The sequence below is a fragment of the Sus scrofa genome, chromosome 15, assembly GCF_054392235.1.
Source record: "Sus scrofa isolate SSC_HxYL_T2T_F1_AM1 chromosome 15, Sscrofa_HxYL_maternal_Yorkshire_Landrace_v2.0, whole genome shotgun sequence".
In the NCBI taxonomy this organism is placed as follows: Eukaryota; Metazoa; Chordata; class Mammalia; order Artiodactyla; family Suidae; genus Sus; species Sus scrofa.
The window spans coordinates 106,073,316-106,087,111 of NC_139397.1; the positions used below are offsets into that span (position 1 = coordinate 106,073,316).

The 13,796-nt window shown below is 40.3% G+C and overlaps 1 protein-coding gene and 1 pseudogene across 2 annotated transcripts in view; one reads left to right on the top strand and one right to left on the bottom strand.

Annotated features, from left to right (window-relative positions):
• Positions 1 to 289: 289 nt before the first annotated feature.
• LOC110256917 (tRNA selenocysteine 1-associated protein 1-like) lies at positions 290 to 7,854 on the bottom strand (annotated as a pseudogene).
• Positions 7,686 to 13,796, top strand: part of FAM171B (family with sequence similarity 171 member B) — a 73,951-nt gene continuing 67,840 nt past the window's right edge. For both annotated transcript variants that reach the window (XM_084999139.1, XM_003133530.5), the window contains exon 1: positions 7,686 to 8,075. Coding sequence is in view for 1 of the 2 variants with exons in the window: in XM_003133530.5 (XP_003133578.1) it covers positions 7,853 to 8,075 (223 nt within the window). In the remaining variant the exon portion in view is untranslated. The remainder of the gene's footprint in view (positions 8,076 to 13,796) is intronic.

Below are 13,796 nucleotides of genomic sequence, written 5' to 3' on the forward strand. Positions count from 1 at the left end.
TTCTTGTTCAAAGAAATGCAAATTTGAACTTTCTTCAACCCTCTTTAAAGTTAGTTATTTGATTTTCAAACTCAAATTAAATGATTCACTATCAAAGGAAGGCAGCAGTGTTGGAGAAATAGTCATAAATCATTGATTACTAAAATCTCATAAATCATATTTCCAAAAAAGTAAATGTTCTTATCCCTTAAATGTGTGTGTGTGTGTGTGTGTGTGTGTGTGTGTATTTAAATATCAATCATGTATGTATGCTCATATTTAAAGGAGTCTGTCTTCTCCTTTGTCCTGGCTACCTCATGGTGAGGATCTCTGAAGACACTGCCAGGGGCTGCCAGTCCATCAGTGCATCATACAGCCCTTGCCCTGCCCTGTCATATCCAGCTTGGCATGGGTTCATCTAGTGCATCCTCTCAAACTTATTCCTATGTCTGCATGATGCTCTGGGTAGAGCCGAAGTGGGGGGTAACTGTGACTGTGGCTGCCTTGTGTTCTGGTCCTCGCCCTGTTAGGCATAGTGCTTCTGGTACTGCTGATAATACTGGTTGTAGCTGCAACTGCTCATCTGACCATATTCCACTGACTTTGCATGTCTCACTTTAGGGATTGCCATGTTCAGCAGCACCAGTTTAAAGCCCAGGTCCACTACTCCCTGGCACTCTCTCAGGGTTCCCTTCTCTTCCAGTTCATCCATGAATTTCACAAAACAATAGCCCTTCCTTAGACATACCTGTCTGGCCAAAACATCTTGCCTCCTGGACAGGAGGGGTAGGTGTTGACAATTCTTACAGCATGCCATCCTCCATATTGTGGGTCAGCCCACCCACCAAACAAAAGAGTACACAGTATTATCTGATAATTTCTCATAAGTGGTATAGTTCAATTTAAGGTGTTTTGCAGGTGTGGCTTGTGGGAGAGGTTTCCCATTAATTTTATGCAAACACTTCTTAGCTGTGGCCAAATCTGTTCATTTGACAAAGCAGTAGCCAGCTGGGATCTCAGTGAGGCTTTTTTGGATCATTTTGATGCTCATTACGGTCTCCTCCATGATGGTAAACACTCTGGAGATGAAGGTTTAATCCACATAGGGCTCCAGGCCCCATTCCCAGGCTGGCCATCATGGGACTGTTGTCAGTTTTGAAATCAGGAAATGTGAGTTCTCCCACTTTTTTCTTATTTTTCAAGACTGTTTTGGCTATTCAGGGTCCCATGCAATTTCATGTGATTTTTAGAATCATTGTCAATTTCTACAAGGTAGTCAGCTGGGATTCTGTTGAGAATTGCATTGATTTTGTAGATCAACTCAGGGAGTGTTGCCATATTAACAACGTTTTCTGATTCATGAACATAACGTTTTCCCATTAATTTAGATCTTTAACTTCTTTGAACAATGTGCTATAGTTTTTGAAGAATAAATTTTGCACTTCCTTTGTTAATTTGATTCCTATGTATTTTATTCTTTTTGACGTTACTATAGGTGAAAATTGCTTTCTCAAAATTGCTTTGTTTTGGATTGTTCATTGCAATTGTATGGAAATACAATTTTTTTTTTTTTTTTGGTATATTGGTCTTGTATCTTGCAATCACTTTGAACTTATTAGTTCTAATATTTTTCGAGTGGCTTTCTTAGGATCTTCTGTATACAAAATCATGTCACCTACAAATAGAGATAATTTTGTTTCTTTATAATCTGCATGACTTTTATATCTTTTTCTTGCCTGATTGCCTAATTGCTCTTGCTGGAACCTCTAGCACTGCTAATTCTAATGTTGAATAGAAGTGGTGAGAGTAGATATGCTTGTCTTATTCCTGAATGAACAAGCACTTAGTCTTTCATTATTAATTATGAAGTTATCTTTGGGTTTTTGTAGATGCCCTTTACCAATTTGTGGAAACTCCATTCTAGTTTCTGAGCATTTTTATCATAAAAGGGTATTTGCTGGATTTTGTTGAATGCTTTTCATTTGTCTTTTAAAAAAAATTCTAACATATAGCTTTTTTTAGTTAAAGGTCTGCAACATGATGATTCAATATTTGTGTACATTGCTAAATGATCATCACAATAAGTCTAGTTAACATCCATCATCTTACAGACCTAAATTTTTTTTTTTTTTTGCTTGTGCTAAAAACTTTTTAGGTCTACTCTCTTAGCAACTTTCAAATATACAATACAGTAGTATTAACTGTAGTCCACATGCTATACCTTACATCCCATGACATTTATTTTACAGCTGGAAGTTTGTACTTTGAAATCCAAAATCCTTTCACCCATTTTTTTCAACACTTCCCCTCAACTCTGACAACCACCAATCTGTTCTCTATATCCATAAGCTTTTATATATGCTTGTTCTGTTTTTTAGATTTCACATATAAGTGAGATAATACTCTATTTGATCCTGCTGTGTAGCACTGAGAACTAAGTGGTCCCTTGTGATGGAGCATAATAATGTGAGAATAAAGAATGTATACATATATGTGTAACTGGGTCACCATGCTTTACAGTAGAAAATTGACAGAACACTGTAAACCAGCTATAATGGAAAAAAAATCATTATATAAAAAAATACTCTATTTATCTTTCTATATCTGACTTATTTCACTAAGCATAATGTCAAAGTCTATGCTAGTACCTAATTAATACCTAATTTTTTTAGAACTTTTTTTCTTTTTTCTTTTTAAAAATGTAGTATATGGATGTTCCTGGGTTGAATCAGAGCTTCAGCAGCTGGCCTAAGCCATGACCACAGCCACAGCCATGCCAGATCTGAGCCACATCTTTGACCTATGCTGCAGCTTATGTCAATGCTGGATCCTTAACCCACTGAGCGAGGCCAGGGATCAAACCCATGTCCTCATGGTTCCTTGTCGGGTTGGTTAACCACTGAGCCATGAAGGGAACTCTTTTTTTTTTTTTTTTTCTTTGTTAATCATGAAAGGGTGTTGAGTTTTGTCAGATACTTTCTTTACATTTATTAAAGTGCTCTTATCCTTCATTTTGTTAATGTGTTGTTTCATACTATAGGAGTAAGCAAGACACTCTATGTATTTTATATATTATCTTATTTTGTACCTCCTGTAGACTCTATTATTTCTCCCACTACACCAGTGAGAAAACTGAAGCCTAAAAGCTTCTGTGAATCACATGGCTGTGTGGGGTGGATAATAGAGGAGTCTGATTCTGGGCCCTTCTCTGTCAACAAATAGTTCTGCCTCTTAAAACTGGTTTAATCAACCAAGCAAACAAGCACTGTTAGTCATTGCGGCAGGAGATAGAGATAAAGCTGTGAACATGTTGACCCTGGCCTGTGTGGAACCAACACTAGCGAGGATATAAGCAAGAAAATATCCATTTTAAGTAATAGAGTCCTAAGAGGAAATACGAGGTGTCATGAAAGTTCATAGCATGGGCTCCTAATCAAAGCTAAGAGTGTCAAGAAATGTATCCTAGGGAATGTAATGTCTAAGTTAACCTCAGGCTCTGCAGGAGCTTGTCAGTTAAAGAGATGAGAGAATAGAGTTCCAGGCAGAGGAAATGAATATGTGCAACCAGATAAGTCTAGTTCAAGGGAATAAAAGAAATCCTTCTCTTCCCTCCCCTCCCATCCATCCCTACATCTCCCCTGCTCTCCTCTCCCCTCCCCATTCCCAACCCCATCTCTTTGTTTATGTAGGAAATATTAAAAGATGAGCCTGCAAAGTCAAAGCATATATTGTAAAGCTTTGTAAATCTGTTAGGGATTTTGGACTTTATTCTAAGAGCAATAGGGAGCTATAAGTAGATCTTAAGTGGAGAAGAACTATTATATATGCGAGGTACCACACTCTGCTTTCTGATGGCTTTTTCGGTATATTTATTAAAATAAAGTTCTAACATTAATGATTACATTGCATTAAGCTTTAACAGTATTATGGATTTGGAACTTGAAAATAACTTCCTAGATCAACTGGCATCTTCCATTCCTTTGTAAAACACACAGGCTGACACCATATTGCATGCAGTTAGCAGGATACTCCTTCCTGAACATCTGCTTTGTTTTCCCCTTACCAGTTGGTTTGTGTCTGTGCTGAAAGTCAGTTATGTTTGTTCACACACTTGTTTTTGGCAGTTCTATGTTATAAGGAATGGCTGAAATATAAATTTAAATGGCGTATATTTTTCTATTGAAACTAAGTTTAATACTAAGTGGCTGAGAAAATTGTGTAATTGGGGAAACATTCAAACTAGAAGGATTTGGCATTCTAAATTGCCTGTCAGGAGTCTTTAAAAACTCCTTCCACTTAACAAAAAATGCAAATAATAGAGGTGCATTATAAGTGTGGTTTATGACTTCAAATTCTAGGATGTGGCCAGATATTAAAAAAATTCTTGGCCCTACATCAAAAAATTGGTAAATGAATATATACTTAAGGTAAAATAAGCAGTTTAAAATATATTTAAAATTTTTTTTTTTGTCTCTTGACCTTCTTTTTTGATTCACTATTTGCTAGCCCTGAGTACATCAAATAATAAGGCTTTTGTATATTGTACAGAAATCAAGCATAAGTTATAGGTGTAATGGAGCATTTAAAAACATCTAAAAATTATCTTGATTGACAAATTATTTCTTTCGACCATGTGAAGTATTGAAGGATTTATGTACACCCTTTGCTGGGGGCTGTGATATTAGTGGTTTTGCCTCTGGAAGGTCAGCTTCTGTCTAATATATTACAGGTGACTTGGTCACCATCATGCAGGATGACAGAAATCTTCGTAGCATTCCTTTTCTTCTGATCTGCCTGTCACATTTTTGGAGATTTTTCCTTTTTCTCCTTTATTCTCTCCAAAAGCAGAGGTGATTGGAAGAAAATGCAACAAAAAGAGCCTAACTAAACTAGTGAAGACTCTGCATTCAGCCTCCCCCCATAGTTGCTGTTCACATAGGTGAGGCAAAGCCATAATGGAAAAGTGGTGTTTGGTGTGAGAGGCCTAACTTTGGCATCTATTTTCCAAAAAATATGTAGCCCACATTTAAAATTTTTGTCTAAAAAAATCACTAAAAAAGCAATGTAAGCTCATGGTAAATATTTCAAACGTGCAGAAAGGTAAAGTCACGTATTATCAGTGCAACCCTGGGCAAGACAGTTGCTTCTGTGATTGTCAGTGTTTCCATTTGCTAAACAGGGTAGTAAGAACTAATTTGTAGAACTGCTCTCAGGAGATGTTGTATATAAAATGCCTATCATCATTTTACTTTATGGTTAGTTTCATATTCTTGACCAAGTAATAATTTTCCACTCCTGAGAAATTTCTTCTTTTCCAGCAAGTTGGAAACATTGAGAGGAACACACAGAAGACTAGTGAGTGTGGAAAGAGACTGTCCAATCTGCCGAATCAGCTGAATCAACCCTGATGGTAAAGGATGTGATGACACAGTCAGATCATATTTACATTATACTATGACATGTCCCACAGGCACTCCAAATGCAAAGGGACTAAGTCAGTGGCACCAACTAATTTTGATAATGTCATAAGCAGCCACCCAAGATCTCAATAAGGCAATTTGAGTGTCACACTAAACACCCATCGTTCTTCTTCTGTTCTCCTCACCCAAACAATCAACTATCTTTTCTGATTCTAGCCCTGCATACTGAATCTCCTACTCCTTTCAATCTCACAAATCTTTGACATCTCCTCACTGGCTCTTTATTACCCCACACACACACACCTTTTTAAAATTATGGCAGCACCTGTGGCATATGGAAGTTCCAGGGCTAGGGGTCAAATCGGAGCTGCACTGCCGGCCTATGCCACAGCCACAGCAATGCCAGATCCAAGCCACATCTTCAACCTACACCACAGCTTGTGGCAACACCAGATCCTTAAGCCACTGAGCGTGACCAGGGATAAAACTTATATCCTCATGGATTCTAGTTGGGTTCTCAACCCACTGAGCCACAACGGGAACTCCAATCCATCTTCCATATTGATAGCAAAGTGATCCTTCTAAAATGCAGATTGGTTGCAAATCCCTTCCCTGACTAATCTCTTTCACTATTCATAATCACCTCCAGTGTAAATTTAAGTTTCCTTATATAGCAACCAAAGTTATTATAAGAGGCAACATATATAAAGGGCTTGAACAGTGTGGAACACAGTAAGTACTATAGGAGTGTTTTTGTTTTTGTTTTTGTTTTTTAGGGCCGCACCCATGGCACATGGAAGTTCCCAAGCTAGGGGTTGAATTGGAGCTGTAGCCGCTGGCCTATGTCACAGCCACAGCAAGGAGGGATCCGAGGGGCGTCTGCAACTGGCACCACAGTGCACTGGCAACATTGGATCCTTAACCCACTGAGTGAGGCCAGGGACTGAACTGCATCTTCATGGATCCTAGTCAGGTTGGTTAACCACTGAGCCATGAAGGGAACTCCTGCTGTTATTTTTTAAGTGACCCAATCTCCACTTTCTTTTTCTTTCTTTTTTTTTTTTTTTTTTTTTTTTTTTTTTTTTTTTTTGTCTTTTTGCCATTTCTTTGGGCCACTCCTGCAGCATATGGAGGTTCCCAGGCTAGGGGTCCAATCGGAGCTGTAGCTGCTGGCCTACGCCAGAGCCACAGCAACCGGGATCCGAGCCGAGTCTGCAGCCTACACCACAGCTCACGGCAACGCCGGATCGTTAACCCACTGAGCAAGGGCAGGGACCGAACCCGCAACCTCATGGTTCCTAGTCGCATTCGTTAACCACTGCGCCACCACGGGAACTACTCTATTTTCTTTTTCAATCTAAAATACTGTCACTGTCATAATTATTGCTCACAGTTTTCCAAGCCGCACTGTGTTACGGCACACCTCTGGGCTTTGCACACACAAACACTCCACTTTTTAGATAACCTGGTTGTACCCACCTATTTGTGGAACTCCTATTCTTCTTTAAACCCCACCTTTCCTAGTGTTTCATAGGCTATTTCCACATACCACAAAGTTAATTTCTTCCAATTCAACCCAACCTCTGCACTGTAGTGTTTCTCCAGTGGCAGCCACCACCTTCGATTATAATTTGTTTATATGCTCTTCTGCCCTAACAGATAGTGAGCACCTAGAATGCAAGGATTGGAGCTTGCTTATTCCAAGCATCTGAGTAAATACTAGCACATGGTGAGCACCTGGTTCACATTTAAAAATATTTTTTGAACAAATTAAAAGTGTAGACTCAATTAGAGGAAATATGATTAAGAATATTTTATTATATAGAAAAGAAATACCCACTTGGGCAGAAAGAGGAAGTTTAATCAAAATTTGGAATGCTGCAGTTTAATTTCTGACTAATTAACGGCCCAAAGCCTATACTTTGGGATCCCGGCTTTTTGACCTGTTGGTGCTGCATTAAATGCTGTAGGAGGGTAATCAATATGACCCCCTTCTCTTCAACTTTGGGGTCAGGTGGGAGAATTTTATTTTACTTTCTGCAAATTTTTCCCGTGTCTCCGTAGGGGCCTGGAGCATCTGAAGGTCTGCGCTCCCCCACCCCCGGCCCTCCTTTTTCGTTTACCCTCTGAGGCCAACAGCCCTCCAGCACCCTGCAGAGCGCGCGGCCTCGGAGCAGCCCAGCTGCTAGCGAAGACGGCGAAGGGGCGCGGGGCTGCTGCCCCGCCCCACGCGTCACGTGCAAGAGGATGCTAACTACCCCCTCCTCTTCCCCCAGCGTCCCCTCCGCCTCCCGGGCCTCCTCCTCCTGGTGAGGGTGTGCAAGGCAGACCGCGCGACGGGGAGCGAGCGAGTGAGCGAGCGGGCGGGCGGGCGCTGCTAGAGCCCGCAGCCCTGGCGCCCGCTGCCGCCCGGAGTTCCGCAATATGCCGCCGCGGCCCTCTGGCTCTCGGCCATGGCGAGGCTCAGCCGGCGCGTCCCTTGCACCTTGCTCCTCGGCCTGGCCGCGGTGCTGCTGAAGGCGCGGCTGGTCCCCGCGGCCGCCAGAGCGGAGCTCAGCCGCTCCGACCTCAGCCTCATCCAGCAGCAGCAGCAACAGCAGCAGCAACGGCAGCGGGAGGAAGCTGAGGAGGAGAAGCCAGAGGTGCCAGAGGCATCCTCCATCGCCACTGTTCCAGGTAGGTCCTGGCAGCCAGGCCCTGCCTTTCCATCTCGGCCAGCGATCTCATCTGGCATCGCTGGTCTGCTCGTCCCTTCCCTAGCCAGATGGTTTCCCTTCGCCTGTCTCTACCCACCCCCATCTTCCCCATCTCTCCAGAGTCCCGCCTGCCCGGGACTCGGGCTCTGCTTTGGTTTCGGGAATCTGCCCTTTGGGTGATGAGCTTTCTGGGAAGCGCAGAGCTCTGCAGTGGAGTGGGGAGGGGTCGGGAGGGGTAGGAGTGAGTGACTGCCTCGATTGATCGTTGTCTTCGTCCCCCCTCCTGAATTTTCCCCTCTGCCCTGGGAATGATTTTACACACACACACACGCACACAATTCTCAAATCCCTACAGCCTTCTGCTCTTTATTCTTTTCTCTCCTAGAAACGGAAAAATCTTGCAATAGACACCCACACACCCCGTTTCACCATCTTGCCCGCCTGTATATTTAAATTTAGCCCTGGAGAAATAAACCTTCATTCTTATGTCTCTTCTTATCTTGGTAAGGGTTTAAGGCAGTTTGCAAGAATGCCTTCAGTATAGTATGACGAAACAAACGAAAATGAAATAGGAGTTTATAAGTGAAGGGAAGGGAAAAGGAGAAGGGAATGGATGAGATAGTCTGTAGTGGATGTTAGTACAGCAAAGCCTGCCCCCTGAGAGGGGAATCTCCTTACTTGTTCGTAGAACGGAAGGAGGCAGATTGTCAACATTATTCAGTGAGGGTGAGGAAATACCTTTTAGTATATGTAGCTGTTACAGCTCCTCAGTTCCTGCCTCGTGTCTCCCCCGCCCCAATTAAATCTCAGCCAGGTAAGCAAAAGGCTGGATTATCCATTTTAATAGCTTCTTTCCCCCGCCCCCCCCACCCCGTTCCCATCCCTGCTGTAGAAGCTGCCTGCAATTTGGAAAGAAAGCCATCAATTTTTTTGGCAAGTGGACTTAAGTTTCTGCAAAACCAAAGTGAATCATAACATTTGTTTTTGTTTAAAAATCCTGCCTAGTAACATTATACAAGATGCTGAAATGAGATTTTAAACAGTGGTATTCGCTATCTTATTTTGTACTGCTTGCTCATCATCAAAGAGCAGTACTCACCAGCTGCGATTCCTGATACTGCTAGGATGATTTAATTTATCAGAGTGCTCTGAGTATAAGATGAAATCACCAAAGTGTGCAGGAAAGCATGTGTTTCTGACACCCTTTTAAACTAATTAATAACACTCCAGCATGGCTGAAAGTCTTGAAAGGTGTGTGGTGCGAGGTGGTTTTCCTACCTGCCTTTTTATAACCATAAGTGCTAACCACAGGGTTTGGGCGAGGCAGGTGTTAGGCTGTTTGCTAAACTTAAGTGAGAGAGAGAGTGATTTAGAGCCTGTCTTCATTATGAGAGAGGTTTCATAAATTAGGAAACATAAGTTTGAGAGTAATGATGGTTTTTTATGGTTTGCAGGATATTTTTATTTCGATTTATTATCTTTTGGAAGCATTAGTTAAAGGGGTTTTGAGTATGACCATATAGATAGGTTGTGATGAGTGTTATGAATAACTGAAATAACATGAAATCTTTTGTACTTGGCATGCAAATGAAAATATTTGTTTTCTGACATTTGTGAGCGAATATTTTTTAAAAGGTTTGTTTGGGAAACTAGCAGTTCTTGTCTTACTTATTAGATTAATCAAAATAAAGGAACCGCTAGACAGTAGATCAAACGAGAGCCTCAAAAGTAACATAAGATGACTGTTGCTTTTCCCTTAAAAACTCTTAACTCTCCAAGCCAGTAGCAAGAGAGCAATTTAATTGATGGCTGTTTTAGTTACAGGAATATGGGGTTGTACAAAGAAATGCAGGCATATAAACAAATGAAGTTAAAAAATTCCTCTGAGCACATTGTGATCTCTAGATTGAACTGGTCTTCCTGCTTCAACCTTTGTTACTCTACTATCTGTTCTCATACAGCTAGTAATCTTTTAAAAAAACATTAAGTAGGATCATTTCTGCTCACAGTCCTCCAATGGCTTCCTATCTCTCACACTAGATGCCCAGACTGAAAATGGCCCACAAAGGCCTACATCCTCTTTGCCCCTCCCCCTCCAGTCTCCAGTACTCGGACCATAACCCAGCACTGGGGTCACATTGGCTCTTTGTTTCTTCAGTTTGTAGGTGGGCTTTGGTGTGGGGCCTTTGTGCTTGTCATTTTCTCTGTCTGGAATTCTGGAACTTCCTATTCTTCAGGTTTGCTCAAATGTCACTATAACAGAGATGCCTTTCCTGACCAGCTGTGTTAAATAGCAATCTGCATGACCTTCCATACTGAGTCTCCTCCATGGCACTTATCCTCAGCCTTTCTTGTAAGCCTGTCTCCCCTTCTTTACTAAAAAGTAAGCTCTATGAGGGCATGAACTCTGCTTTCTTTGTTCACTATTACTTTGAATTATTACCTATTTTTCTAGCACCTAAATAGCACTTGGTTTTCATGGGTACCCATAAGGTTTATCTTTCTGTTTTTTACATTGTAATGGCTGCACGGGCAGCATATGGAAGTTCCTGGATCAGGGATTGAATCTGAACCACAGCTGTGACCAATGCCACAGCTGTGGCAACACCAGATCTTTTAACCCACTGCACTGGGCTGGGATTGAACTGCACCTCTGTAGCAACCTGAGCTACTGCAGTTGGATTTTTTTTTTTTTTTTTTTTTTTTTGTCTTTTTGCCATTTCTTGGGCTGCTCCCATGGCATATAGAGGTTCCCAGGCTAGGGGTCTAATCAGAGCTGTAGCTGCCAGCCTACGCCAGAGCCAGAGCAATGCAGGATCCAAGCCGAGTCTGCGACCTACACCACAGCTCACTGCAACACCGGATTAACCCACTGAGCAAGGCCAGGGATCAAACCCTCAACCTCATGGTTCCTAGTCAGATTTGTTAACCACTGTGCCACGATGGGAACTCCAGCAGTTGGATTCTTAATTCACTGTGCCACAGCAAGAACTCCACCCATAAGTTTTGTTAATGAATAAATGAATAAACAAAATGCCAGCATCAAGGATCGCTTTTACTTTATGACTATTTGTTATTTAACATCTTGTGAAATTCTTCATTGGAATTTAGCAGGGTTCATATAAAAAGAAATGTTAGGTAGAAATATTTTTAAGTGGAGGCTATAAAGTTTATAAATTTTGTGTCTTTTTTTAAAAAAGTTAATTTCAGTATTTATCTTATGCTGGCTTCAGAGAACTGATAGATACCAATACTTAAGTCTACTTTTCAGGTTCTATCAAGAAGATTCTTTACCCAGGTGCACTTATAATTGTCTTATGACCTAGGAGGGTATTAACATATCTTTAAATAGTTCAGACTGAGCCTAAGCTCATTCTTTGTCTCTGTATGGTGGGTACTTTTGATTCTTAGACATGTTATGTGAAAAACAATAGGACTTTTCTCAGGCAAAATTTAGAAAACTCATAAGGCATGTTTCGTGACTGATGGGTGACTGAACCTCATAAGTCCATAGCAAAAAAATTGACCACTGACTGGTTACTCTTCTCTGGATTTTATTATTCTAAAAATGTATGTCTTTGTCTTGCTGGGAAATAAGAAAGGGAGGTTAAAAGAAGTTGAATATGAGATTAAAAAATCGGGATTAAAAAAATAAATTTTCATTTTCTCATTATCTTATATAAAACACCATCTTCAGAGGTAGTGGAATAAAGACTAAGGTTGAGATCTGTCACATTAATTGTTTTCTCCATTGTATGCAGGAGCTCTGATTTCTCTCTCTGTGGAAGTATTTGTTAGAAATAAATATCTGAGGGGCCAGGGAAGAATTAATTTGGGGGATGGTGGTAGCTGAGACAACCATATCATATTCACTCTGATGGCACATTAGATGGGAGGCATGCTGGGGTGGGGGCGAGGGAGCTGGAGAAAATAATGAGCTCCATTTCAAATTCTCCATGTGACGCACAGACACAGGGGAATCTCCATAGAATTTTATAAATGTCTTCTGTGTAAAGCGAAAGCTTCTTGAGAGGCATATTTTCATGGTATAAACAAGTTTGATTGTACATTTCACTGATATATATTTATAAATATTTTATTTTGGAAAATGTCGAATATAAGAAAATAAACTAAATAGTATTTTATAAAAAGACCATATCCATCACCCAAGTTTAACCATGATCAAATTCTGATGTGATCATTTTACTTGCACCCCCACCCATTTCCACTATGTGGGAATTTTGAGGGGCATGGGGAGATAAATTGTATATACCTGAGCTATACTCGCTTGACAGATGGGTGTCTTTGTATAACCATCACCCCATCAAGATACAGAATATTTACATCACCTTAGAAAGTTGCTTTGTGAGTTTCCACTCTGGGGCTATGGGTTAAGGATCCAGCATTGCTGCAGCTTCAGCTCAGGTTCAGTCCCTAGTCAGGGAACTTCCATGTGCTGTCACTGTGGCCGAAAAAGAAAAAGTTCCCTCGTGTCCCCTTCACAGGCAGTTCCTATCCCTGACCCAGAGACAACTGCGTACTATTCTGATTGTTTTCATCAGTGATTAATTTCTAGGTTTTCGTCAAATAGAATTATGTAGGAGGTACTGTTTTGTGTCTAGCTTCTTTGAGTCTAATTTCCGTAGATTTCATCAATGTTGTTGCATGTTCAGTAGTTTATTCCTTTTTACTTCTGAGCAGTATTCCATTGTATGAATTAACTAGTTTGATTTATCACTTCTGTTGATGGATGTTTGGGTTATCTCCCATTTTAGCTATTGTAAATTAGGCTGCTACGTTCTTGTACAAGTCTCTGTGTTCATCTGTCTTTGTATCTCTTGAGTAAATGCCTACCAGTGGAATTACTGGGCTCAGTGGCACACTTTTAAAGTTGAAAAAAATTTTTTTTAATATTCTCTGTAGCTGGGGCCTACTTAACCTGATAAAACTTAATTTAAAAAATAATGAAATTCAGTATATACTATTACTATATACTTATTATTAAATTCAAGTAACTTGATTTAAATTTCTTGATTTAAGGAAACTCTGAAATCTCCCATTTGTGAAAGCATTTGCTTTTCTGTTCAAGAAATTTGAAAATCAATAGATGTGGGATTAGACATTGACTATTTTATCTAGAGTACTCATGCTTTAAAGGCCATATTCCCAGATGGGGTAATTATGATTTCTTTCCAGGATTTTAATAACCAAAGGGATCTATTTCTTGGTGTTGATTACAGGTTCAAAAACACATGCCATTGTGTTGAATTTGATTCCAGTTTGTTTTAGTGGTGGTTTTTCAATGTTCTTAATGTGCCTGAACAGAAACTACCAAATATTTTTATGAAACAAAACTCTTCCCTCTTAAGTATATAAATATTGAACTTGATTCTCTTTCAACGTTCTGTCTGACTAGGTTAGCTGCAGTAATGTCTTCATTGACTTGGCTTAGTGTAATGTGTCTTAATTTCTTTTAGTCCGAATTGCCTTAGTTAAGAAATAGATGCAATATTTTCCATCTGCTATTGGTAAAAAGTTTGCTTTGGATTATTTACCTGGACAATTCTAAAACTCTGAAAGCTATGCTGAAATACATCATAAGCTTAAGAAAACAGCTTCTGTTTGCTTTTACGATTCTGTTTGGAGATGTCTCTTTAATTGTCCCTTTGTGTAAGCACAATCCATATGTCCCAAACATATC